At 39.3% G+C, this 27,997-nt stretch overlaps 1 protein-coding gene across 3 annotated transcripts; it reads left to right on the top strand.

Moving 5' to 3' along the window:
- Positions 1–27,995, top strand: ERCC5 (ERCC excision repair 5, endonuclease). Of its 3 annotated transcripts, none has more exons than XM_070751192.1 (16): positions 1–148; positions 1,664–1,782; positions 2,038–2,213; positions 4,832–4,947; positions 5,460–5,555; positions 5,688–5,748; positions 8,230–8,373; positions 10,153–10,360; positions 10,647–11,681; positions 12,542–12,789; positions 13,677–13,796; positions 15,985–16,198; positions 20,244–20,388; positions 20,494–20,696; positions 21,886–21,968; positions 23,915–27,995. In XM_070751192.1, exons 2-16 carry the CDS (start codon positions 1,695–1,697, stop codon positions 24,464–24,466), a joined length of 3,489 nt encoding a protein of 1,162 aa, XP_070607293.1. In that variant the 5' UTR covers positions 1–148; positions 1,664–1,694; the 3' UTR covers positions 24,467–27,995. The 3 variants fall into 3 exon arrangements, with proteins under 3 accessions (XP_070607293.1, XP_070607294.1, XP_070607295.1); XM_070751193.1 differs by lacking the exon at positions 1–148 and adding an exon at positions 399–419; XM_070751194.1 differs by lacking the exons at positions 1–148; positions 1,664–1,782; positions 2,038–2,213 and having other exon boundaries at positions 4,838–4,940.
- The last annotated feature ends 2 nt before the right edge of the window (positions 27,996–27,997 follow it).

Genomic DNA, 27,997 nt, shown 5'->3' with positions numbered 1-27,997 from the left:
CTGGCTATGCGAGCGACGCTTTGCGTCCGAACGTTCTTCCCTGTATCTTCTCGGTCCCGGCTGGATTAGTCCTACATTTTTTACGTTCCCCCCTGCCCCGCGACCCCCCACCCAAGAGGCCTGTCTTCTTCGCTTTACACCAATTAAGGTTCGTTGGGGTTTTATTTCCTCCCTGCGTTGCAGCATTTCCCTATATGAGAAGTTTCGCCCAGGTGAATGCTGGTTTCGGTGTTGGGAGTTGATGGGGAGGAAGACGGCAGGAGCGATTACACAAGGACGTAATGGCTTTACGGAATTGTAGGGAAAAATAACAAAAGAAAATCCCGGTGTCTCGAAGAAGATTGCAGTGGGGGGATTTGTTTTAGGAGACTTAAAGCACAGAGGAGAAATGCAAACTATGCAATGCACCTTAATTAGGGGTTTGTATCTGCGCAGTTAAAGTCAGGCATTTAAAAGAATTGGGATTGGATTTCCTCTTTAAACGAAGACATGTATTAGCATTTTCAAGACTACCTGAAAAATTGCCTTTCCAACCAGCGCTTTAATGTCACCAAGATCTCTTATTTGTACTTCGGAGGAAAAATAATAAACCTTTTAAATAATTCAGACCAGTGCCAATTCAGGGTTAATTTTAAAAATACACTTAAAACCCTTACACAATATTGTAATTTGATTAGAACTTTTTTCTGCTTGGCAGCTGCCATCTTATTGAGAAAGTGGAGCACGAGTGAATTACGTTATTAAAACTGCAGGATAATTTCATTGTACCAGTTAATAATAATATACACTGCTCAAAAAAATAAAGGGAACACTTAAACAACAGACTATAATTCCAAGTAAATAAAACTTCTGTGAAATCAAACTGTCCACTTGGAAGCAACACTGATTGACAATCCACTTACGCAGCAACACTGATTGACAATCAATTTCACATGCATACTTTGTATTCAACTTTGTATAGAACAAAGTATTCAATGAGAATATTTCATTTATTCAGATTTAGGATGTATTATTTGACTGTTCCCTTTATTTTTTTGAGCAGTATATTTACTTTACACAATTTTACACATGAATACTAATGCTGATTAGATAATGTAGCTGTGACTCATTCTGAAGTGGATACATATTGTAGTTGGTGCAGGGATTATTTCTTTTTTTAAATGCTCATTTAAAGCAATATTCATAATTGGCTTGATTAAATCAAAATATATATGAAGAAAGCAATACTTTATAAGTATTAGTCCTTTTCTTGTAAGGTTTAACTATCTATTTATTGGTTTGTAATGATGTGAGGGAAGGTGTTGGTTCTGCTTGGCCAGTTTTTTTTTAATTAAGCTATTTTATCTGTCTTAAATACTATTGTTTTCACAGTGTTTTTAAAAGAAAAACTGACATTTTAATAAATAAGTTATTTTTTAAAGTTCCTGTTCAGGTAAATCAGGCCTTCCGCAAATTGTGCAATTATCTGTGTCACTATTCAATATGGCTAATAATTGGGAAGGAAACAATATCTTTGGAAAACACATTTGGAAAAAGCTAGCGATAAATATTTTTAAATTGTCTAGCAAGATTGCAATTCTGCAGATACTAGATACAGTAAAATGTTATGATTGTCATACTTAATATAAAAGCAATTAACTAATAGCTTTATTGCTTTCAACAGATTTCACTTGCTTTATATTACCTAACAAATAATGGGGGTTCATGGGCTTTGGAAGTTACTGGAATGCACAGGAAGACCCATAAACCCAGAAACATTGGAAGGAAAAATTCTTGCTGTTGGTATCCTTTAAAAAATCACTTTCCTTAAGAACTTTTTATAGATTGTATATATAATTGCTGTTTTTCTCCAATAGCCTGTCGTGCATAAGGAAAAACATCTCAAATCCAAGGAAACCTATCATATAAGCTTTTATAATAAAATGTGCTTTGTAAAATGTTGGTTGTGTAAGCATGAATGACTGATATGCTTAAGCAGATCAATGCTTCTTTTTATGTGCCACTTTTATGTTGTCTTCCTTTAAATGCTTTCTTAAGATATTAGTATTTGGTTGAATCAAGCTATTAAAGGAGCAAGAGACCGTCATGGGAATTCCATCCATAATGCTCATCTCCTCATATTGTTTCGACGACTTTGCAAACTGCTCTTCTTTCGGATCCGCCCCATTTTTGTTTTTGATGGAGAAGCGCCTCTATTGAAGAGGCAAACTTTGGTATGTAAGCCATATCTATCCATTCACAATTCCATTGAAATTGGAATGACTAAATTCAGTACGTGTTACTTTCAGCTAAGCAAATGTAGGGAAACCAAAGATTAGAGAATTTAGCAAGTATAGAATAAAGGAATAAGAGAGACTGGAATTAAAATATTGTTTTCTTAATGATTCAGACTATTGTATTTAATCCCCCTGACTTGCTTTTGAAAATAATGGTCTGATTTTGGAATAACATAATTTGTATTTGCCACAACAAAATGTGGTTGGTATATTTAAAAACAATGAATACACAAATTATGTGGAAACTGGAAGGACAAATTTGATATAAGGCAAAGGGATACTTTTAGACAAAGAAATAAAACATTCTGTGTAGAGGAGCATCTTGAATTCCTCACTCATTCAGAATCTCATGCTTTTTAAAACTGTTACCCAAATTATTTCATCTAAAGCAGAGGTCTCCAAACTTGGCAACTTTAAGACTGGAGAATTCTGAGAGTTGAAGTCCACAAGTCTTAAAGTTGCCAAGTTTGAAGACCTCTGATCCAAAGCATAGCATTATTCCTAAAATAGCGGAAGGTCAATTTTAGGAGCAATCCAAGAAATCCTGTGATATTCCTTTGCCATTGCTCATGCTAAGTGCATGTCTTACATAAGTTTCTTACTTATCAATTAACAAAACATGTGAGAGAACACTAGCAAAACAAAAACCTTGCCAAGATCTTGTCAAGCCACTTATTTATTTAATTTAATTTATTTGACATATATGCCGCTCAATCCCATGACTCAGGGCAGCTAAATTTATTTATAAATTTATTACATTTATATGCTTCCCACCTAGAAAGAAGACAGAACATTCTTAAACTAGGCTACTTCAGAAGATGTAGGGTGAGGGCAGAGGGAGAAGTTATCCCAAGTTTTCTTTTAGAAATCGAAGACCAGACTGCAAGAGGATATAGAAGAAAAGTGATCTGATACAGAGAGGTATAGAAAGATAGTAATTTCAATCCCCAGACCAGTACAGTTGTCCTCCACAGCCACAGTCAGTAATCTAAGAAATCCTTAAAAAGAAAGGCTTTTGTCAATCTACTGTCTTCTCTGCAATGAGAATTAAATTTAGGAAAATCATCCCAGTGAATTTAGCTTCATTGGGCTTTGCTGCTTCTTCCAAAAGTTGTTACATTAGGATTCCAGATAAGGAAAAAACATCTCAAATCCAAGGAAACTTATCGTGTAAGCTTTTGTAATAAAATGTGCTTTGTAAAATACTGGTTATATAAGCATGAATGACTGATATGCTCAAACAGATCAATGCTTCTTTGGATGTGCCACTTTTATGTTGTCTTCCTTTAAATGCTTTCTTAAGATATTAGTATTTGGTTGAATCAAGCTATTAAAGGAATAAAATCATGCCTTATTCAGATGAGCCATCACTAATTGGTGGCTTTTCTTTGGAGCAATTTTCTTTGGAGCAATTTCCACTTCACTGGGGTCTATTGAGGTCTTCAAACTTGGAAACTTGAAGACTTGTGGACTTCAACTCCCAGAACTCTCCAGCCAACATAGATGGGGTTGAAGTCCACAAGTTTTAAAGTTCCCAAGTTTGAGGACCTTTGCACTAATCCCTTCCAGTAATAACAAGATTTGTGTATCATTAAGAAGTCGTAGCCCAATATCCTTTTCCCCCCATAGACACTTCCCAATCCCTTTTCTTTTTTGTGTGTTTTAAAATAGTCATTCTGAGGACAAGACTAGCCTTTTCTTGATCTCCAGGTTGCTGGGGCAGCCTTGCTACCGTGTTTCCCCGAAAGTAAGACAGTGTCTTACTTTCTTTTTATCCCCAAAAGCCCCACTATGTCTTACTTTCGGGGTATGTCTTATATTGGAAAAAAATTGTCGAATTTTTTGTTTTAACCATAAAATTAACATTTAGACGCGGTGACGTATGGAGGGGGGGCGGCGCGGAAGTGGGCAGGAGGCGGCACTCATTAAGATCAGAGGGAGGTGGCAGATGCGGCGACGTATGGAGAGGGGGACGGTGCGGACGTGGGCAGGAGGCGGCACTCATTAAGATCAGAGGGAGGTGGCAGACGCGGCGACGTATGGAGAGGGGGACGGTGCGGACGTGGGCAGGAGGCGGCACTCATTAAGATCAGAGGGAGGTGGCAGACGCGGCGACGTATGGAGAGGGGGACGGTGCGGACGTGGGCAGGAGGCGGCACTCATTAAGATCAGAGGGAGGTGGCAGACGCGGCGACGTATGGAGAGGGGGACGGTGCGGACGTGGGCAGGAGGCGGCACTCATTAAGATCAGAGGGAGGTGGCAGACGCGGCGACGTATGGAGAGGGGGACGGTGCGGACGTGGGCAGGAGGCGGCGCACAGCTAGATGAGAGGGAGGCGGCTAGATGAGAGGGAGGCGGTGTTTCCCCGAAAGTAAGACATATGTCTTACTTTCGGGGTACGGCTTATATTAGCCGACCCCCCTGAAACCCCCGATACGTCTTACAATCGGGGGTGTCTTACTATCGGGGAAACAGGGTAGCAACAAGGTGGGAGACAAATAAAGGCTTTAATAAAGGTAATAACTACAAAGTATTTTGCTGAATGCTATTGCAGGCGAAACGAAAGCAGCAAAAAGAAGCTGCAGTCACAGATTCAAAGAAAACGAAGGAGAAGCTTTTGAAAACCTTCCTAAAACGACAAGCGATCAAGGCTGCTTTAACAGGCAAGAGGCAAGGACACATTTATTTATAAACCTCTGTTTTTGTAAATGCCTATGGGAACTTTACATTTTTAAGTACGGTGGTACCTCTACCTAAGAACCCCTCTACTTGCAAACTTTTCTAGATAAGAACCGGGTGTTTAACATTTTTTTGCCTCTTCTCAAGAACCATTTTCCACTTAAAAAACCCGAGCCTCCGAAACTGTAACTGGAAAAGGCAGGGAGAAGCCTCCATGGGGCCTCTCTAGGAATCTCCTGGGAGGAAACAGGACCAGAAAAGGTGGGGAGAAGCCTCCAGGGGGCCTCTCTAGGAATCTCCTGGGAGAAAACAGGGCCTCCACCCTCCCTGTGGTTTCCCCAATTGCACGCATTATTTGCTTTTACATTGATTCCTATAGGAAAAATTGCTTCTTCTTACAAACTTTTCTACTTAAGAACCTGGTCATGGAACAAATGAAGTTCTTAAGTAGAGGTACCACTGTATTTTGGTTCCCCTGACATGAAACATCCTTGTATTCCCAGCAATGCTGAATTTCCTAGTCTTGCAGAGGTGAGAAGAGAAGAGGTAGATGACATTTATGTGCTCCCTGCCTTACAAGAAGAAGATAAAAAAAATAGGTGAGTGAAACAAGTTTTAAAAATTAGATTATTGTATAAACATTAAGAAGCAATGGAATCTAAAATACACTCTTGTTTTCTGTGGACAAATTTTGAGCGTTAGCAAACTAGTTTTGTCTTTTTATGACGTAGCTCGGAAGAGGAAGAGGAAAAAGAGTGGGAAGAGAGGATGACTCAGAAGAAAATATTGCAAGTAAGGCCCCTATGTATTTTATATTACATTGCAATCCTTTAAAAAGAAATGGATAGTAATAATAATAATGATACCAGCAGTTACTAGCATACTGGGTGCCATACCAATAGATCTTGAACAGCTCTGGGAGGTGTTTTTGGCCTCTGGAGGGCCAAAACACCCCAACAGAGGGGTGTTTTCACCCTTCCCAGGCTCCAAGGAAGCCACTGGAGCCTGGGGAGAGCGAAAAATAGGCCTACCGGGCCCACCAGAAGTTGGGAAAGAGGGGAGCGGGGGGATCATGTACGCATGCACAGGGATGGGGCAGTTTTTGTGTGGGTGGACACACACACATACACACACACACACACACAATTGCACGCACGCATGCATGTGCTTTCAGCAAACAAGGGAATAAAGTTCGCCATCACTGCTCCAGCATCATGGCCAACCAGGTTTTTCTGGGAAGTTCATAGGGGAAGATTTGTGAGGACAATGTACGCTTCCCTGCATTATTTCTACAATTGCTGCCAACCTGCCTTCCATTGAGGACCTGTATACTGCACGAGTCAAAAAGAGGGTGGGGAAAATATTTACTGACCCCTCACATCCTGGACACAAATTGTTTCAACTCCTACCCTCAAAACGTCGCTACAGAGCACTGCACACCAAGACAACTAGACACAACAGGTTTTTTCCGAACGCCATCACTCTACTAAACAAATAATTCCCTCAACACTGTCAGACTTTCTACTAAATCTGCAATTCTATTCTACTAGTTTTTCTCATCATTCCTTTCACCCATTTCCTCCCATGTTGACTGTATGACTGTAGCTTGTTGCTTATATCCTAAGATTTTTATTAATATTGCTTCCTCATTGCTTATTTGACCCCTGTGACAATCATTAAGTGTTGTAACACATGATTCTTGACAAAAGTATATTTTATTTTATGTACGCTGAGAGCATATGCCCCAAGACAAATTCCTTGTATGTCCAATCACACTTGTCCAATAAAAATTCTATTCTATTCTATTCTATTCTATTCTATTCTATTCTACAGTAGAAACTGATATTTCAAAACATATTTACAGATTCTGGTGATAGAATAGAATTCTTTATTGGCCAAGTGTGATTGGACACACAATGAATTTGTCTTTGGTACATATGCTGTCAATGTACATAAAAGAAAAAAATACATTTGTCAAAAATCATGAGGTACAACACTTAACGATTGTCATGGGGTCAAATAAGCAATGAGGAAATCATATTAATAAAAATCTTAAGGATACAAGCAACAAGTTACAGTCATGTAGTCATAAATGGGAGGCAAAGGATGATAGGAATGATGAGAAAAAACTAGTAGTAATAGTAGTGCAGACTTAGTAAATAGTTTGATGGTGCGCGTTTGTCTTCGGGACTCATTGGAAAGTCGCGCGGGTGTTTTAAAACGTCCCCGCCGACATGGGGGGCTCGCTAGCACCCCCCCGAACCCCCAACCCGGGTTAGGGGGGTGCTAGCGAGCCCCCCATGTCGGCGGGGACGTTTTAAAACACCCGCGCCGCCCCCAATCTTCGGCTCCTCGCTAGCGCTGCGGAAGTAAAAACACCATCTGCACATGCGCAGATGGTGTTTTTACTTCCGCAGCGCTACTTCGCGAAAACCCGCTCGTTGCGGGGGGTCCTGGAACGGAACCCTCGCAACGAGCGGGGGATCACTGTATCTCTCTTTTTTTTTTAAATGTAATTTTTATTGATTTTTTTAGAATTTTACAAAAAGCAAAAGCATAAAACATAAAAAGTGTACCATCACCAAACAAGAAAATAAAAATCCCCTTCACCGGGGAAGACTCCATTCTGTATCGTTCATTTGCTTTGTCTCTGGATTACATTATTCATTCTTTATAAAGTGATTGAATTTTATTTTTTACATTTGCATCGCTTGCTGATGTTGTTAATATATAATTCTTAACCTTCTCCCACCGCCTCATTGTTGCTGCTAATTTCTCTGCATTATAGTTATGTAATCTAATTTCCATAATTTCATAGTGAATATGGTCCACCATGTACCTGCACCAAGGACCCTATATCTCATAGATACTTTCATCTTGTGATCTCTGGTGTGGCAGCAGAGATGCTCCACGGTTTGTCTGAGTTTTTCTCATCTTATAATAAAAAATGCTCTTAGAAGGGCAAATTTTGTCTCAGACAGTAATGAAAACTTAAAGCATAGATCTGTTATTTAATCTAAAAACATCACAATTCAGTGCCCCCATCCCCATATACCAGAGGTATACTCAGACTTTATTGATACTGGATGGACTTGTTTTTAAGGCTTACCCACTAATGTGTGTTTACAACATTCTGCTACTTGTTTCAGAAAACCATCTTCAATCAGTGTGAAGGAGTTTGGTTAGTCCTTTTTATCCTTCTTGCCTAACCTACGTGCATCTCTTATGCCAGTCGTTTTACAAAATTGTGCTTTTCCTTCCTCCTTTGCAAAGGAAGAATTGCTTGAAAACCCTCGTTCTGTTGATGTTGAATCAGACGATTTCTTGAACTTGCCTCCTGAAATAAAACATGAGATCCTGACTGACATGAAGGAATTCACTAAACGAAGAAGAACATTATTTGAAGCCATGCCAGAGGTAATTAAGGGTGCCTTGTCTCTGTTAAGAAATCCTGTATCTTTGTTAAGTAATAATGTTGAAAATACTTACGTAATTCTAAAGTATACAGGTCTTAACAGTATTTTAGTAGTGGAACATTTATACTATGATTGCTTAAATAGGGTATCTTAGGAAATAGGATAATCGTTTTTATTTATAAACTCTGCATAGTTTGAAGGACAATTTACAGTAAGTTATGTTTCCTTTTAGGCGGATTTCATTATTTGTGCACTTAACTTCAGCTGACCTCATATTTAACATTAGTTAGGAAGTAAAATTCAAATATCCCTAGTGTAAACAGTTAAAATACCAATTGTAAAAGTAATAGCAAAAGGAGAGATTTGGTGTCTCCCTGGTGAGTTGTTTTTCAGATGTGTAGGATATAGACAGACAGACAGACAGACAGACAGACACAGAGACACACAAAGGTCACCCAGAAAGTAATGCACCACATTTTTTTTCTGTAACAATTATTTATTGAACACAATGAAAGTTACACAAAAGAAAGAATGATGTTTCTTCTACACTCTCTATTTTTCTACATAATATCCCTCCCGTTCTGTGGCCTTTCTCCAGAAAGACACAAGGGCGTGTATGCCCTGTCAGTACCACTCCTTGTTCTGGTCACGAAGCCATTTCTGCACTGTGCGAATCACCTCTTCGTCATGCTCAAAATGTGCCCAGTGGTTAACCGTAATTCTGTTGACTGCAGATTCTCCGTAAACTGTACACAAACGTTTGTGAATGTTCCCAACAGTTTCTTTCTCTGCAGTGAGAAATTCAATAACGACACACTGCTAGTAACGTGCATCACTTACAAGCGCCATTTCGAAACACTGCTGCAGCTATGCTATCTGTCTGAAGAAACGCAAAATTTACACACATACTCCTGACAATTCAAATAATGTATATCTAAAGATTCGCATTCGTACCATTATTGTAGGCTGAGAAAAAAATATGTAGTGCATTACTTTCTGGGCGACCCTCGTACATACATACATACATACATACATGCATACATGCATACATACATACATATATACATGCAATACATATATATACATACAGTGTCTCCAACCAGGGAATTAGTATACATAGTCCTCGACTTACAACAGTTCATTTAGTGACAATTTATTAATTGTTTCATGCTTGCAACCATTGCAGCATCCCTCTGGTCAATCAAAATTCAGATGCTTGGCATATTTACAGTGGCTGCAGTGTCCTGGGGTCATATGATCAGTTTTAGAGACCTCCTGACAAGCAAAGTCAATAGGAAAATCAGATTCACTTAACAACCATGTTACCAACTTTACAAATGTATTGATTCATTTAACAACTATGGCAAGACAAGTAATAAAATGGGGCAAACTCATTTAACAAATGTTTAAAAGATTTAGCAACATAGATTTTAGATTCAAAGGTAACTTGTAGTGTCATATAGGTAACCCGAGGACTACCTGTATGACACTATGGTAAGGACTTGTTATATATGGGGAAGAACTATTCCTATTCATGTTCAAGTATTTCAAAGTCAGTAGATGTGCTTTCGTATTAAATGTGTTCATCCCACCAATACTCAGAAAGTTGGTACTATTAAAAAAAGTGAAATACAATCCTTAGATGAAATTTTAAACATGATGTTGCTTTTGCCTCTAGAAATCTTTTTTGTTTGAAACCCTGTTTTTGTCAATTTATGTATTGGAAGTCTACGGTAATTCCTTCAGACTTCTTTCATTTAATTCCAGTATTTCTTTTAAGGAATCCAATGACTTCTCCCAGTATCAGCTCAAGGGTTTGCTTAAGAAAAGCAGCTTAAATCGACACATAGAACAAGTGCAGAAGGAAATGAATGAACAACACTCTGGCCAAATCCAGCGCCAGTATGAAGAAGATGGGGGTTTCTTGAAAGAGTTGGAAACCAGGAGAGTTGTATCTGAAGATACCTCTCATTACATCCTATTAAAAGGTACCATGGGAATGCTACAGATTCAGAGAACTATTGAGAGTTCTGCAATAACTGATTCAATCACAGCCATACATCACATTTATTGGCCAGGCGGTCTAGATCTAATTGCCCCAAACCTGGCGGCATAAGTGAATCTTGAGACTCTTGCGAAAGGCGAGGAGGGTGGGGGCAAGGCGAATCTCTGGGAGGAGCTGATTCCAGAGGGCTGGGGCCCCCACAGAGAAGGCTCTTTCTTCCCCTGGGCCCCACCAAATGACATTGTCTGGTTATTCCTTTTCTCTTTCAGGTACCCATTCCAAAGGGAATACTTCTAGTTGTGTGACATCTGCAATCCATTCTGCTGCAATGTCGAAAGATTTAAAACCTACCAAAAATATCAACGACATGCAGGTTAAGCCAGTCTCCTGTGACAATGAGATGGAATCAGTTGGTAGTACTTATGCAACACCCCCTTCTCCCCGAACGATGCTTGCCATCCAGGCTGCTATGTTGGGAAGCGGCTCAGAAGATGAGTTGGAAGATGGAAACAAGAACCACCCTAATTTAGACAAGTGTGAGTCCCCACCCAGTGTAGACCGAGGTGACATGTCTCCAAGAACAATCAAGGCTATTCAACAGGCATTATGTGAGGAGGAGGAGGAGGAGGAGCCGCAGGAGAAGATTATCACAACATCATTTATCAATAGGACAAATATTACTCAAGGAGGAAGAATGCTCACGAAGGACCATCTTGCTAGCAGTTCCGATGAAGAAGAAGCCGTTCCTGAAGATCAGAATGAGAAACAATTTTTACCAGTAGAGAAATTGGAAAGTAGAAATATTAAAAAAAGTCCATGCGTTCCTGTTGTTCAAAAAAGACTTTTGTCCGAGGCTGAAAATAAAGAGAAAAGAGTGGAAACTGGGATTTCTCAGACAGGTGTAAGTCCTGGACAAGAAGAAGTCATTCCTGAAGATCAGAATGAAAAACCATTTTTACCAGTAGAGAAATTGGAAAGTAGAAATATTAAAAAACGCCCATGCTCTCCTGTTGTTCAAAAAAGACCTTTGTCTGAGGCAGAAAATAAAGAGAAAAGAGTAAAAACCGAGATTTCTCAGACAGAACCAGAAATGTCTTTGTCTCCAATTCCATCAGTTGGCTCAAGTCATTCAGGTCTTGCAGAATTAGCCCAAACTGGAAAACTTCAGTCTTTAAAGGAATTGGCTAGCCATTCAGAAAAAAATGTAGCCTGTACCCAGAATGAATTTTCGTTTGCTTTCGACATCCCTAAACTTGAAGAGTGTGTGGAACGTCAATCACGGTCTGAAGAAAGTGATTCTGACGGTATGTCAGTTTTAATGTAACATTAGATTACTGGAATAATTTTAAAAAGTATATAAGTAGGAAAGTAAGAAATTCTATGAATTTTCCTGGCAAATTGGCTTGTGAAAATGCATGTTCAGGTAATTCAGAGATTGATTTTAAACTGTTTAGGAAGGCGTGCATTTTTCATTTTTTCAGTTGGCTTCTAATGCTATTTTGTAATATTGGAAAACGTTTTAGTTTATTAAAAAAAAGTAAGTCCCATTTAAAAATACAGATAGAAAGATGTATATATTATTACAGCAGCCAAAGTTGATTATTATTATTATTATTATTATTTATTGGATTTGTATGCCGCCCCTCTCCGTAGACTCGGGGCAGCTAACAACAGTAATAAAAACAGCATATAACAATCCAATATTAAAACAGTTAAAAACCCTTATTATAAAACCAAACATACATACAGACATACCATGCATAAAATGTAAAGGCCTAGGGGGAAAGAGTATCTCAGTTCCCCCATGCCTGGCGGCAGAGGTGGGTTTTAAGAAGCTTACGAAAGGCAAGGAGGGTGGGGGCAATTCTAATCTCTGGGGGGAGTTGGTTCCAGAGGGCCAGGGCCGCCACAGAGAAGGCTCTTCCCCTGGGTCCCGCCAAGCGACATTGTTTAGTTGACGGGACCTGGAGAAGACCCACTCTGTGGGACCTAACTGGTCGCTGGGATTCGTGCAGCAGAAGGCAGTCCCTGAGATTAGCTCAATAGTGGTAAAATGCAAAGAATATTGTGGCAAGCAATGGCTAGAAGGCATCTAATATAATGCAACAAAACCAGTTATGCACTATTAACATGATATGTAATAGATAATGCAATATATTTGCAGGTAGTTTCATTGAAGTGGAGACTGAACCAAGTGGTGAACAAGATCGAACATCTGAGATATCACTTGCATCCACTGAAGAGGAGGTTGGAGTGGTGTCTGAAGCTTCACAGGAAATGAGAGAGGGGAGTGATGACTCTGCCGAGAATAAATCAGAAAATGGTGAAGATGCAGAGCTTGCTATGCAAGAAATTGCTGGAATGGAAAGCACAGAGAAAGCTGAAATTAATGAATGGCAGAATATTAGTACGGTAATTATTTTGCAACTATCTGTTTGAGGAAATAACAAGGCAGAACTGAGCTGTGAACTATTTTTGTTTTGCAAACTTTGTAAAGACACATGGAAATAATGCAGAATGAGAGGACTTAAAATACGTAGGGATAATTTTTTCCTGTAATTGTGTGCATTGGAAAAGGTGTACAGTAGTACCTCGTGATACGAACCCCTCGTCATACGAACTTTTTGAGATACGAATCCGGGGTTCGGAAAATGTTTGCCTCTTCTTACGTTTTATGACTTATGAACTCGCCGCCAGAACGCTGAACCCGGAAGTTCGGCAAAAGTTCGGGTTCGGGGTTTGGGTTCGTAAGGCCGCCGAGAAGCCCCGCTGCCTGGCTGTTGCCTTTTGAAACAGCCGGGGGGCCTTCTTGGCGGCCTCCTGAACCCGAACCCGAACTTTTGCCGATTGGGTTTGGCATTCGGGAGAACGCTGAGAAGCGCCCGGCTGTTTTAAAAGGTGACAGCCAGGCGGCGCCGCCCAGCGGAGCGCCGTTTTTGCGATTTTTTTTGCTTGCACGCATTAATTGATTTTACATTGTTTCCTATGGGAAACATTGTTTTGTCTTACGAACTTTTCGCCTTACGAACCTCCTCCTGGAACCAATTCAGTTCGTAAGACGAGGTATTACTGTACGTATTTATGGATTTAAAGATGAACATCCTGGATTTTGTTGGTGGGACACCTAATATAATATTACCACCTATGACATATCCCTCCTAGATTTAATTTTTATGGGGTCCTTTGGCAGGAACTGAGGGAATTGGTTTCTAATTTTACTTATAAGAGGCTTAAAAGAAGACAGTTAACAGACCTCACTACTTTAGATTTAATCAATGTTTTGATTTATATATTTGTAGGAGGATTTGGAGGTCTTGGAAACAAACTTGTCTGTTGAACAAACAGCACTTCAAGCTCAGAAACAGCAGCAGGAACGTACGGCTGCCACTGTGACAGGACAGATGTTCTTAGAGAGTCAGGTTTGTGTTTATGATCTATTTCATTCATTCATTCATTCATTCATTCATTCATTCATTCATTCATTCATTCAATTAGATTTATAGGCCCTTCTCGTTCCTCCTTGTTCTCAGTGGATAAGGGAGATGGCCTATTATATAGAAGAGGGAAAATGATAATATTGATTTGGAAAGACTGTCTAGAGAAATCTGTATTTTAGATGGGAAGTGTCTGAACAGTGTGATTTGAGAAATTATTCATAGTAACATTGTAGTGTCTATGAAGATTCTCAATCATCCAGGTTGTGGTTGTCCCAAAAGTGCTTTTTTGTTTAGAACTGAACTGAAAGGATCACTTTGGTGGGAAAATGAGAGAGACATGAAGGAAGCCTCCTCAGTCATCTCCTGGGCACAGGTGATGTTACTGGTTAATCCTTTCAACCTGAAACATGTTTCCAGGTAGGTGTTTCCAATACAGATGTAGCAGTAGTGCTTCAGAAGTGAAGAAACTTCTTGAATGAGAAGCGATAATGTTTTCAAAGAAAAAACAAAGTCCAATTGCATTTTGGGGAAAAAACTCCATCTTTGGGACATAGTAGCATTAGATTTTCCCATGTCCAGTTTTACTTTTTAAGATATTTGGACCTTTGAAATGTAAAAGGATCTCTATGTTACCAAAAATTCCTTTAAGCTTTTAAGACAAATGTTTCATGTACAGCATATGTTTAACATTATGTTGAATATAATAGTGAAAATATTCCTTTATTTACAAACACAATAGGTTGTATTATTTTAAAGCATTGTTTATTGCTTTAATTGATAATATCTAGATGTTTAGGAAGGAATGATCAAACTTAATTCACTTGAAGGAGTTGGAATTTGTGTCCAATTCATTTTGAAAATTGCATTCAGTGGTAATAAGATCAGAGAATCAAGAGTTCAATCTCTAATTCTATAAATTATGTATAGTTTTGGAAGTTGTTTGCCTTATTTCTTTCCTAGGGCTGAAGAAGCTTGATTGGCCCAAGGTCACCCAGTTGGCTGTGGTTTCTAATCTGATGCCTTAATCACTACATAAAACTGGCTTTTAATTTTTTTACTTGGTGCCAATTTTAGCAATAATTACTCCTAAGTGTTTAAATTTATCAGGAATGCTGCAAATTTAATAGTTCTTGAAATTGTTCCTGTAACTCATCATCAGTATTAATTAACATTATAAAGCCCTTCATGGCATCGGGCCAGAATATCTCCGAGACCGCCTTCTGCCGCACGAATCCCAGTGACCCACAGAGGTCCCACAGAGTTAGCCTTCTCCGGGTCCCGTCGACTAAACAATGTCATCTGGCAGGACCCAGGGTAAGAGCCTTCTCTGTGGCGGCCTCGACCCTCTGGAACCAGCTCCCCCCTGGAGATTAGGATTGCCCCCACCCTCCTTGTCTTTCGCAAACTCCTTAAAACCCACCTTTGCTGTCAGGCATGGGGGAATTGAGACATCTCCCCCGGGCCTATATAGTTTTATGTATGGTATGCTTGTGTTGTATGTTCTTTTAAATAATGGGTTTTTAGATTTTTAAATATTAGATTTGTTCTCTGTACTTTGTTTTACTATTGTTGTGAGCCGCCCCGAGTCTGCGGAGAGGGGTGGCATACAAATCTAATATATAATAATAATAATAATAATAATAATAATAATAATAATAATAACAACAACAACAACAACAACAACAATAACAACAACAACAACAACAATAACAATAATAATAACAACAACAACATATATAGAAGGCTGAATAAAATAAATTTCAAATTGCAGTTAGTTTATGCTTCTGTTAAGTTTTTAACAAAAACAAATATATTTTATGCCAATTATATTCTATTGTTGGACCCTAAACCTTTGTTTTCTTTTCTCATATTCTATGCTAGAAATCTTAGAATAAGACAAGGAAAAAAAAAGAGAATTGGAGTCTTTACTGCTCTTTTAGTCATATAAAAATGCATTTGATCCATTTATGCTAATTATTGCTTGTACAGGTGAATGTATGATTAATTATAAAAAATAATGCCCAAATCTTGCTTCGAAGAACAGTTTTAAATATGTATCTTCTACAAGTCCATTCATCACCAGGAAATTAGCACATGTGATGGATAAACTGACCCTTAGCAGATTTCACCACCAACTAATTTTGGGACTGTTTTTCCTGCTTGTTCACAGGAACTTCTGCGCCTCTTTGGCATTCCCTACATCGAGGCTCCAATGGAAGCAGAAGCTCAGTGTGCTGTCTTGGATCTTACTGATCAAACCTCTGGGACAATCACAGACGACAGTGATATTTGGTTGTTTGGAGGACGTCATGTGTACAAAAACTTCTTCAATCAAAGCAAGTACGTCGAATATTATCAGTTTGTGGACTTCCAAAACCAGCTAGGTAATTCATGATATATGAAACCTTGAATCTTGGCTTCTTTTATCTTTTTCCAAAGCTATAACTTAATTTGAGTTGTAAACTCGCACACTATTCCCTTTTGAAGTCAATCAACTTTAAACAAAGGGCAGACAGTGAGGAAGAAATAGAAAGTCAAAGGAATTTAATCATGATTTATTTTAAATTGTAAATTATTAGATTTGTTATGAACTGTTTTATAGTGTTGTGAGACGCCCCGAGTCTACGGAGAGGGACAGCTTACAAATCTAATAAATGAATGAATGAATGAATGAATGAGATAAGGAAAAAGAAGAGGCTAAATCTAGTTTACACCAAAAGATATTGACAAAATTGAACGGGTCCAAAGACGGGCTACAAGAATGGTGGAAGGTCTTAAGCATAAAACGTATCAGGAAAGACTTAATGAAATCAATCTGTATAGTCTGGAGGACAGAAGGAAAAGGGGGGACATGATCGAAACATTTAAATATGTTAAAGGGTTAAATAAGGTCCAGGAGGGAAGTGTTTTTAATAGGAAAGTGAACACAAGAACAGGGGGACACAATCTGAAGTTAGTTGGGGGAAAGATCAAAAGCAACATGAGAAAATATTATTTCACTGAAAGAGTAGTAGATCCTTGGAAAAAACTTCCAGCAGACGTGGTAGATAAATCCACAGTAACTGAATTTAAACATGCCTGGAATAAACATACTATATCCATTGTAAGATAAAATACAGGAAATAGTATAAGGGCAGACTTGATGGACCATGAGGTCTTTTTCTGCCGTCAGTCTTCTATGTTTCTATGTTTCTAATTACCGTATTTTTCGCTCTATAAGACGCACCTGCTGATAAGACGCACCTAGATTTTAGAGGAGGAAAATAGAAAAAAAATATTTTGAGCCAAAAAGGGGAGAGGAAGAGAGGAAGGAGTGAAAGAAGGGAGTGAGGGAGGGAAGAAGGGAGGAAGGAAAAGGAAAGCAAGAAATGGAGGGAGGAAAGGAAGGAAGGAAGGAAAGAAAGAAAGAAAGAAAGAAAGAAAGGGGGAAGGGACAGGAACAGAGGAAGGAAGCAAGGAAACTTATGAAAGGGGAGAGTAAGAGAGGAAGGACTGAAGGGAGGGAGGGAAGAAGGTAGGAAGGAGAAAGAAAAGAAGAAATAGAGGAAGGGAAGGTAAAAGAGAGAAAGAAAAAGAGCAAGAAAGAAAGCAAGAAAGAGAGAAAGAAAGAAAATGAAAGAGAAATAAAAATAGAGAGGGGGAATGAAAGAAATGGAATGAGGGAAGGAAGGAGAGAAAGAAAGCAAGAGAAAGAAAAAAGAATGAAAGAGCAAGAGAGCAAGAGAGAAAAAGAAAGAAGGAAAGAAAGAAAGAAAGAAAGGCAACTTCAAAGGCTCACTGAGCATCTCTCACTCTCTCTCTCTTTCTATCCCTCTTTCTTTCTTTCTCTTCCTTTCTCTCTCTCCTCTTTCTTTATCTCCTCTCTCTCCCTCCCTCTCTCTTTCTCTCCCCCCTCTCGCCCCCTTTCCGTTTCTCTTTCTCTCTCTCTCTTGCTATCTCTCCCCCCTCTCCCTCTCTCTCCCCCCTCTCCCTCTCTCTTTCTCTCTCTCCCTCTCTTGCTATCTCTCCCCCCTCTCCCACTCTCTTTCTCCCTCTCCCTCTCTTTCTCTCTCTCCCCCTCTCTCTTTCTCTCTCTCTCCCCCTCTTTCTCTCTCTTCTTCTCACTTTCTCTCTCTTGTTTCCTTTCTGTCTGGGCAGATGGCTGCCTTCTGCCTTGGGGCGCGATTCGCCCCCTCTCCTCCTCCGCCACCGCCTTCTGCCTTGGGGCGCGATCCGCCCCCTCTCCTCCTCCGCCGCTTCCTGCCTTGGGCGAGCAATCCCGGAGTCTGGGACTGTGTGGCTTTGCGCCATGAAGAGGAAACGGCTCCGGTAGCAGGGAAAAGTCGGCCGTTTTCTCTTCATGGCGTAAAGCCACCCTGTCCCGGACTCCCGGATTGCTCGCCCAAGGCAGGGGGCGGCGGAGGAGGAGAGGGGGCGGATCGAGCCCCAAGGCAGAAGGCAGCGACGTTGGAGAGGGGGCAGATTGCGCCCCAAGGCAGGAGGAGGCAGCGGAGGAGAGGAGGCAGATCGCGCCCCAACGCCGGAGGTGGCAGAGGAGGAGAGGAGGCGGATCGGGCGGGCAATAGGGCAGCGTGGAGAAGCCAGGGGCGCATTTGGCCGGAGGCACCGTGGGGAGGCAGGGGCGGCCGCGGCTCCCTTTACTCACCTCCCCGCCCCCGCCCACCTCCCCGCGGGCTGGCAGGGGGACGGGGAGCGCGCGCCCGTGGAAAAGGGCGCTCGGGTGTATTTGGGGGTGCACGCCTGCTCACGGGCGCAGCTTACGGGGAACGGTGGGCCAGGCAGCAGCTAGCCAGCCGGCCGGCGGTATGGCGCTTCTGAATTCGCAGCCTCCCCCCCCCCTCCCTGCCTGCATCTTCGCTCCATAAGACGAGGCTGATTTTTCATCCTACTTTGGGAGGAAAAAAACTACGTCTTATGGAGCGAAAAATACGGTATTCATCCCCATACCATTCTGCTTTGCAAAAAAAATTTGCTGCTATTTTATCTGTACGTTTTGTCATACATTTCCTTTCTTTAGATTATTATTTCTCTCTGTTTGATTATCTTATCAGCACCATCTCACTGCAACATTTTTAGTTTTCCCATCCCTCTTGACATTAATGCTTCCTCCATATTCTTATTTGTTATATGGCCTTTATCCACTCTGTATGATCAAACAGCTTCAACATATTATTTCAAAGTGATCTTTCATTTTTATATTCAGTCTCCAAGATCGGCAACCATTTATTCTTACAGGATAACATCTCTGTACCCTAAATATTTCTAAAGTATGCTACTCCTGCTTCATTTAATTTACTTTTATGTTTCTTCCAAATTAAAACTTTTTAAATTAGGTTTTTTTAATTAGTTGCACTGTACCCCCACTTTACCTCTTCCTTCTTACTTTTCCTTTGTATTTTATACTTTGATAAACTAATTTACTTTTATGTTTCTGCTGACATTCCCAATGCAAATTTCTATATAACAAAATAGCAATAGCATTAGCAGTAGAATTTAGACTTATATACCGCTTCATAGTGCTTGTATAGCCCTCTCTAAGCGGTTTACAGAATCAGCATATTGCCCCCAACAATCTGGGTCTTCATTTTACCCACCTCGGAAGGATGGAAGGCTGAGTCAACCTTGAGCCGGTGGTGAGATATGAGCTGCTGAACTACAGCTAGCAGTGCTGCACTCTAATCACTGTGCCACCCCGGATATAAGCATGTCCCACTTCCCTCAACAAATTCTAATTGGGTGAGTGTGCTCCAGATTTCCCTTTTATGGCTTATGGAACATGTACCTTTTAACTATTATGGGACATGTGCATAGGATTTGCACACCCAATGAATGCATAGAATTTTAACACCCTGCCCACCCAATGAATGGATGTGATGTATGAATGTGTTGTTAACTTTTCATTATGGGGATTTTAATATGTAATGTTATTTAGATTTCTACATGCTGTGAGCCGCCCTGAGTCCGAGGAGAAGGGCGGCATATCAATCAATCAAACAATCAAACAAACAATCAATCAATCAATCAATCAATCAAACAAACAAATTTGCAGTTGCCCTCGAACAAACTCTCCAATATATAACAGTCCCCAGCTCTGCTTGCTATAAGTGACTATAACTCCCTACAGCTCCCCTCAAGGTATTTAGGTCCAGTTGAGCAGAGTCCTCTTTCTCTGTTGGTCCTCATTTTATATTTTCTATATTGAGTTGTTCTTTTTAACATTGTATGGTTAGCTTCCTTTGTTTAATGTTTATTTTTGTTGTACTTTGCCTCAAGTTACCTTGTTTGAATCCAAGAAAGAAAGAAAGAAAGAAAGAAAGAAAGAAAGAAAGAAAGAAAGAAAGAAAGAAAGAAAGAAAAATTTCTTCCCTTCCCTCACTCTGCTACTTGAGAAAAAACTTGCAGATGATCACTTCCTTTTTCCTCTCTCAGGCTTGGATCGAAACAAGTTGATTAATCTGGCCTATCTGACGGGCAGCGACTATACAGAGGGCATCCCTAATGTTGGCTATGTAACTGCAATGGAGATTTTGAACGAATTCCCTGGACGGGGACTACAGCCTCTCCTGAAACTCCTGTAGGCCATTTTCATTATGGGGCTTTCAATTTTCATTTCCAAAGCCTAAATCAAATCATTTTTTAAAAAAAATACGCCTGTTTTTCCCCTCTCTTCCTTTTTTAGGGAATGGTGGACTGAGGCTCAAAAGAATAAGAAAATACGCCCCAATCCACATGATACTAAAGTGAAGAAAAAACTGCGGCATATAGAAATTACTGATGGTTTCCCAAATCTTTCTGTGGCGGAAGCTTATCTGCGCCCTGTGGTGGATGAGTCAAAGGCATCCTTTGCTTGGGGAAGACCTGATGTGGAACAAATTAGAGAATATCCTTTCCACCGTTTGTTCCCTTAACAAACTGTTAGATGAACGGTGTTTCAGTATGATGGTTTCTTGTTTCCTCCTTTGAGTGGAAGAATTCTAGATTCTATAGCTAGTAAGTTACTTATCTGGCTAGAGCGGTAGTTCCCAACGTGGGGCCCATGCCCTACAGGGGGCCCATTTGATTTTTAATGGGGGCAATTGGAACCTAGTTTAAACCACGGTTAATGGCCTTTTAGGCTTCCTCCATGTGAATAGGAGTTCACTTTTTGAATAGTAAGAATTATATGTCACAAGGAGGGGGCATCAGGATTTTAGAAATGTTTAGGGGGCCAAAAAAAGGTTGGGAACCCCTGGGCTAGAGCAAATGTAATTTTTCTGAATAATAATTAATAACCATCCTTATATATGACTATCAGATCAGATTAATTTAAAATTTAATTTAATTTAATTTAATTTAATTTAATTTAATTTAATTTAATTTAATTTAATTTAATTTAATTTAATTTAATTTAATTTAATTTAATTTAATTTAATTTAATTTAATTTAATTTAATTTAATTTAATTTAATTCACTTACATGCTGCCTAATCCCATAGGACTCAGGGTGGCGTACAACAATGAAATAATACAATTATACAGTAAAAGTGAAATATGAAACAATAAAAATCCCATAACAATAAAAAGCCCCCAGACTAAACCATACAATCATACACTCATACATACCAAGTTAACCATGATTCGGCCAGGACAAAATGTTAACTCTCACGGAGTTAATAGAGTTGGAAGGAACCTTGCAGGTCATCTAGTCCAACCCCCTGCCAAGCTGGAGACCCTTACATCTGCCTCTACCTAGGATCGAATTCACAACCTCCTGTTTGTGGGGCAAGAGCTCCATGTCTAGGCCACAGCAGAAGACTTGTTATTTGTTCAGTTGATGCAGAGTCTCTACCCTATTATAAATAAAATTAAGAAACTCAGCATATTAAATTCCATTATTGATTAAAAAAAATGAATTTTGTTTATTTTCCTGGTGCATTTGTCAGTACAAAATAATTTGGGAATACAGTTTTTGCATATGAAAAGTAAAGTAACTTCTAAATTAGCAAAAGGACTTAAAATGTCTTAATTCAGACACATCTTTAGAAATCTTTTGGGAATGCTTGCTTGTTACCGGACCTTAACTGTTTGCATATTTTGCCAAAGTCATTTTGGATGGACTAAGTTAAAAACTGACGAAGCTCTCTTTCCTGTTCTCAAACAACTGAATATTCAACAGGTATTACTAAAAATGAAATATTTTCTTTGACAGTGATCTTAATGGACTTGAAGAGTCCAAATCAGGTTTGCTGTAAAAGTTACAAAACTATCTATGTACATGTAATAATGAATAAAGCTTGTATTTCTCCCTTCCACAAAGTATATAATCAATATTTAACTAAGTTCTCATACTATGTCACTTGTGGGAAAGTAGCATCTCTGAAAATAAATTTTTAAAAAGCAGATGATTTAAGTAGAGTTCACTATAAAAATTGGTGAAAATGAAAATATACTAAAAAGTAAGCTTTGTGTTTCACTATTTCAGAACTGTTACTTTATATACAGTCTGAAAAGAGCTGTGCTGAATCTTAATACTGAGTAGACAAAAGTTATATCTAGACCACTTGCTTTCACGGGTCAGTGTCCTGGAATAAAGCAGGCTATTTCCCCCAGAATATTCCTGTTTGTTCAGAGATTGAAAGCAGCCATAGGGAATGGCAGAGTCACAGTTTGAATGCACAGTGTTTATAATCCCAGCATTTAGAATTGGTTAGATGAAGGGTTCATTGTCAAAAGACTCGGCTTCAGTCATGTAGTAGTTGATTACAAATGGCAAACAAAGATTATAGATGAAGGGAGTCTAATTTTCTATGTCCTAGACTTGGTTAGGGTCAATCTAGCCAAATATTCTTATGCATATGACATTTCTTGTTTTATAAAATGAATGCTTTGTACATTTGTTGAATTAACTGAATTCTTCACATTAACTGAATTTCAGTTTTTCCGTCCAAACATACTAACAACACACAAGAAACAGATGAAATACAGCTCTAAGATGGGATATTAGAACATTGGAGCAACCCTAATGGAAGCCGAATAGAGATTTGGGGTGAATTGGCCTGCTGGACCTCCATAAAACATCTTGAGATGGTAGAAAATATCAAGCAATCCAAGTGTTGTTGAACTTCATTTCCCAGCATTCCTCACCATTATCAATGTTAGATGAGGCTGCTGAGAACTCTAGTTTAGCATAAGCTGGAAGACTAGATATTCCCTGTACCTTAAATGTATCAGGACTGGGCACCAGCAGATCTGAACATATATTCCCTTGTCAAGGATGTGAATTTTGTTGTATGTTTTTTCTGCTGCAGATACAAGGGTTATCCGGAAAGTAAGGTTACAAGGCACGTGACTCACGGGGAATGTTTGTGGGGGAAGTTGGTATTACTATCGTGTAGCAGGAAGCTAGCGGAAGAGAATGAGCAATGCCAGTGGTCAGTAAATCATCGACGTGTTGTGGTGAAGGTTAGATATGGGTGTCCTCATTCCGTTTCCTTCCAAATGTGAAATGTGTGCTGCAATGCGCTACCTGAATGCTAAGGGCATGAATACTGCTATGATGGGTACCCAAGATGCTTACTGAAGTGCACAAAATTGACAGTCAGTGCTACCCGAGAATTTCTTGGCCATTTCTAGATTGAAGTCGAGGCTTTTCTCAACTGTATAGTGACAGGAGATGAAACTTGGGCTTATGACCATACTCCAGAGAGCAATCGTCAATCAATGCAGTAGAGCCATACTCATACTTTTTCAGCCAAAAATTTCTTCTTAGTGAGAAAAATCTTGGGCACCCATCATGCACCAATCTTGGGCACCCATCGCAGCAGCGTTCATGCCCTTAGCATTCAGGTAGCGTATTACAGCATGCACTTCGCATTTGGAGGGAAACGGAATGAGGATGCTCATCTCTAACTTTCACTACAACACCAGTCGATGTTCTTCTGACCACTGGCACTGCTCGTTCTTTTCCGCTGGCTTCCTGTTACATGATAGTAATACCAACTTCCTCCATGAACATTCACTGCGAAAACTACATGTCTTGTAACCATATTATCCTGATAGCCCACATAGTATTCTCCATAACCCTTACAGAATCTTACAGGGGTACTTTTCTTTCTTTTGTAGACTCAGCTGCGTATTGACTCTTTCTTCAGATTGGCGCAACATGAAAAACAAGCCATCAAGAGCCAGAGGCTTCGCCGCGCTGTGACCTGCATAAGGAGAAAAGAGAAGGAAGAAGACGATTGTGAAGTCCAGGAGGCAACTGCTGTCCTAGAAAAAGATTTGAACCAGAAGAAAGGGCAGGCAGTCAGTAAAGGAAGGGCTGGATGCCGGAAACCAGGAAGCAAACGGAAAAAATGTCCACCGTCGGAGCAACAACGCGTTCCGTGTGGTGGCTTCATAGGAGAGGTTTTGCTCTCGGAGGCATCCAGCGAGTCTTCCGCTGATGATTTGGAGAATGAAGCTTCCAGAAAGCACAGAAAGGGGGAGGATGCAAAGATACTCGAAACGAACATGGCAAGTCACAAAATTAGCGTGGAAGTTGCATCTACACAAAGTGAAGCAAGGCAAAGCAGCTCCAGTGCAGAGGAAGAAACGCAGATGGTGACAGCCAAGCCAGTGTTTGAGGGCAAAAAAGCACGAGGCAAGACTTTAAAGAGAAGGCGGAAGAAATAAGGCTACCTGGAAACATATGCAGGGCTTTAAAAATGATCTCAATCTTGGCGACTTTAAGATGTATGAACTTCAAGTCTGGCTGGGGAGTTCTGGGACTTGAAGTCCACACATCTTCAAACAAGATTAAGAAACGCTGCATTATCATACAAATATTTGCTTCATTAAAAAGATATTACTTTCCACTTTCTTTATCAATATCATCTCATATTTAATTTTGAATTCATGGAGACTGTTCACATACTTAGATTTATTGATTAGATTAGATTAGATTAGATTTATTGGATTTATATGCCGCCCCTCTCCGAAAACTTGGGGCGGCTCACAACAAGATAAAAACAATACATAATAACAAATCCAATACTCACCAATCCAATTACAGTTTTAAGCTAAAAATTCATAAAAACAACCCCAGAATATTAAAACACGCATACAATCAATCTAACACCAAAACAACATGGGCAAAGGGGAGATGTTTCAGTTCCCCCATGCCTGACGGCAGAGGTGGGTTTTAAGGAGTTTGCGAAAGGCAAGGAGGGTGGGGGCAATCCTAATCTCAGGGGGGAGCTGGTTCCAGAGGGTCGGAGCCACCACAGAGAAGGCTCTTCCCCTGGGTCCCGCCAGACGACATTGTTTAGTCGACGGGACCCGGAGAAGGCCAACTCTGTGGGACCGAACCGGTCGCTGGGATTCGTGCGGCAGAAGGCGGTCCCGGAGATATTCTGGTCCGGTGCCATGAAGGGCTTTATAGGTCATAACCAACACTTTGAATTGTGACCGGAAACTGATCGGCAACCAATGCAGACTGCGGAGTGTTGGAGTGATATGGGCATACTTAGAGAAGCCCATAATTGCTCTCGCAGCTGCATTCTGCACGATCTGAAGTTTCCAAACACTTTTCAAAGGTAGCCCCATATAGAGAACGTTACAGTAGTCGAGCCTTGAGGTGATGAGGGCATGTGACTGTGAGCAATGACTCCCGGTCCAAGTAGGGCCGTAACTGATATGAATAAAAAAAAAACTAAAAATAGGAAATATCTGTTTTTTTCTCAAAAAGTCTCTGCTAAGGTTTGTCAGTTTTGAGAATAACCTGAAGGTGATTTGAGACCTGTATGGTTTTCAGAATGAAAATGAATTCAGTGTATGGGCGAATCCTAGAAAGAAGACTTGAACACATTTTCTCTCTGGGTGAACTGACACAGTATAGAGTTGTGTACCTCTTTTTATTTGGGAGCATAAGCAAATGGGGATAATTACACGTACATGTCAAGTGATACATAAACATCCAATAACATAACTTCAAACATGACATATCTTTGAGTCCTTCCTTTCCCCCAGATACCACAAACCAATTTCCTAGAAACTTCCTTTGAGCAAATGTTTCTCACACCTAATTTCTCTGAAGCCTTTTGCCTTATCACAACCAATCTCCTTTATCACAGTCTCGTCCTGTTTTTGCTTCAGGCAATGTAAATCTCCCCCTTTGATCGTATAACGTCCTGTCTGGAGTGATGTAAACTTGTTTATCAGTGAGATGTTTATTGAGCCCTTTTATGGTCAGTTGTTTCCCTGTTGTAATTCACCAGAAATACAGACTAAGCAGTTAGTACCGTCCTACCCTGGCTATAATAGAATCAGGGTAAGCAGAGCATTATTATGCTAGAGGTCCAGATATATATGATATAATCCTATTCTAACATATGCTATACTGCAACATGGTACTACTAAACTGACATTGAAGTTCACACTTACCTAAAACAAAAAACACAAGTGGCCTGTGTTTTAGAGGTTTTGTAGTTCATAAGTAGGAAATACGTGGGACAGCCTAACTTCCTCTGTATCTTGTAATACCACTTATTGATATATTAAACATCAGTTTGTGCATTTTGTAGTGCAAAGATTCTTCAATGGAAAGGGGAGAGTTGATCATTTTTTATCTTACTACAAATGGATATTAAACAAATGAAATGGAAATGAGATATCAAACAAAGGATGTAAATAAATTGAAGAAAAGCAAAAATTAGACTCAAAGTTTAGATCAGATTTAAATTTTATTTTGGTGTAGTTAAATTATAGTTAAATTATAAAGTTGTCTGTGTCAGTCTTCATCGCCCTTCAGATCCCCAATATAAAGGACATTTCACACAGTTCTACTGTTCTTGTAGACTAAAAGGTACAAAATATATACACTCCTGTTTTCATTTCTTGTTTTATAAAATGAATGCTTTGTACATTTGTTGAATTAACTGAATTCCTCACATTAACTGAATTTCAGTTTTCTGTCCAAACATACATATTCATCTAACAAAACACAAGAAATAGATGAAATAATCACCAATAAGATAGTTATAGGATGCAAGAGAATAATAGACATTTTGGAATCAAACTTGAACCAAAAATATAAAATTATATGCAGATTGTGTTTATAATTATTTATCCAAATGATTCTTAATAAAGCTGAATAGAATAGAACAGTTAAAATATCGTTATATCATGCAATATTCCCCCAATTAAATCTGTTTGGGTGTATTAGTGCTTCCATTATTGATAATCAATATGGTATTTTCAAATATTGTTTTTCTTTTATCTTTTTCCACACCATGTACAAAGTGTTCCTTATGCAATGTCTCTGGAAATAGCTGTGTATTTTACTTCTCCTATACGATATAAATGCATGCCATCCTATCTAAATCCTGCCCCTCCAAAGCCAAAAGTCTTGTACTTCTTAACAAAATCCATTCTCTCATCCATGTCAACGCTGTAGTGTGACAAAAAGATTCGGTAGACTAAACCCCCCTCTGAGTCTTGCATCTTGTAACATTTTTATATTAATACCTGCTTTTTTCCTTGCCAGACAAACTTCAAATTCATTTTATTTACTTCATTAATTTTTTTTCTCCATATTCTTATTGGTATTGTAGTGAATAAAAACAAGGATCATGGTAGTATATTCATTTTGATCATTTCAGTTCTCCCCATCAATGATAACTATTTTTTTTTCCATTTTTCCAAATTGTTTCATTTTTTTCCTTTAATCTGTAATAGTTGTCTTCCTTAATTATTATGCATCTTGCTGTTAGTTGGATACCCAAATATTTAACCTTTTTGTTATCTGTATATTTAACTTTTCCATAAATTCCTTCTTTTGCTTTTCCGTCATGTCTTTTACTAACAGTTTTGTTTTATCTTTATTAATTTTTAATCCCACCATTTCTCCATATTTTTCAATTTGATGTATTAATTTGGGTCCTGTCTCTAATGGTTCTTTGAAGATAAACATCAGATCATCTGCAAATGCTTGCAATTTATACTCCTATTTTTAAATTTTCATTCCTTTTATATGCTTACTCTATCTTATACTTCTATTCAATACCTACAAAGTCAAAATAAATAGTTGTGGGAATAAAGGACATCCTTGCCTTGTTCCTTTCATAATTTCCATCTTCTCTATCATGTCTCCATTCACCATAACTTTTGCTGATTGTTTACAATGAATTGTCTTAATTATATTAATAAATCACTTTCCAAAGTCCA

The sequence above is a fragment of the Erythrolamprus reginae genome, chromosome 4 (genome assembly GCF_031021105.1).
Source record: "Erythrolamprus reginae isolate rEryReg1 chromosome 4, rEryReg1.hap1, whole genome shotgun sequence".
Taxonomy (NCBI): domain Eukaryota; kingdom Metazoa; phylum Chordata; class Lepidosauria; order Squamata; family Dipsadidae; genus Erythrolamprus; species Erythrolamprus reginae.
This window is presented reverse-complemented; position numbering and strand designations above follow the sequence as displayed.

What these genes read in the sequence shown, in the direction of transcription:
- ERCC5 (XM_070751192.1), top strand. Translation starts at nt 1,695, where the DNA reads ATGGGGGTTCATGGGCTTTGGAAGTTACTGGAATGCACAGGAAGACCC. An exon ending in AGGAAAAATTCTTGCTGTTG is followed by an intron (nt 1,783 to 2,037) that starts GTATCCTTTAAA and finishes TGCTTTCTTAAG; the next exon opens with ATATTAGTATTTGGTTGAAT. An exon ending in TATTTGAAGCCATGCCAGAG is followed by an intron (nt 8,374 to 10,152) that starts GTAATTAAGGGT and finishes ATTTCTTTTAAG; the next exon opens with GAATCCAATGACTTCTCCCA.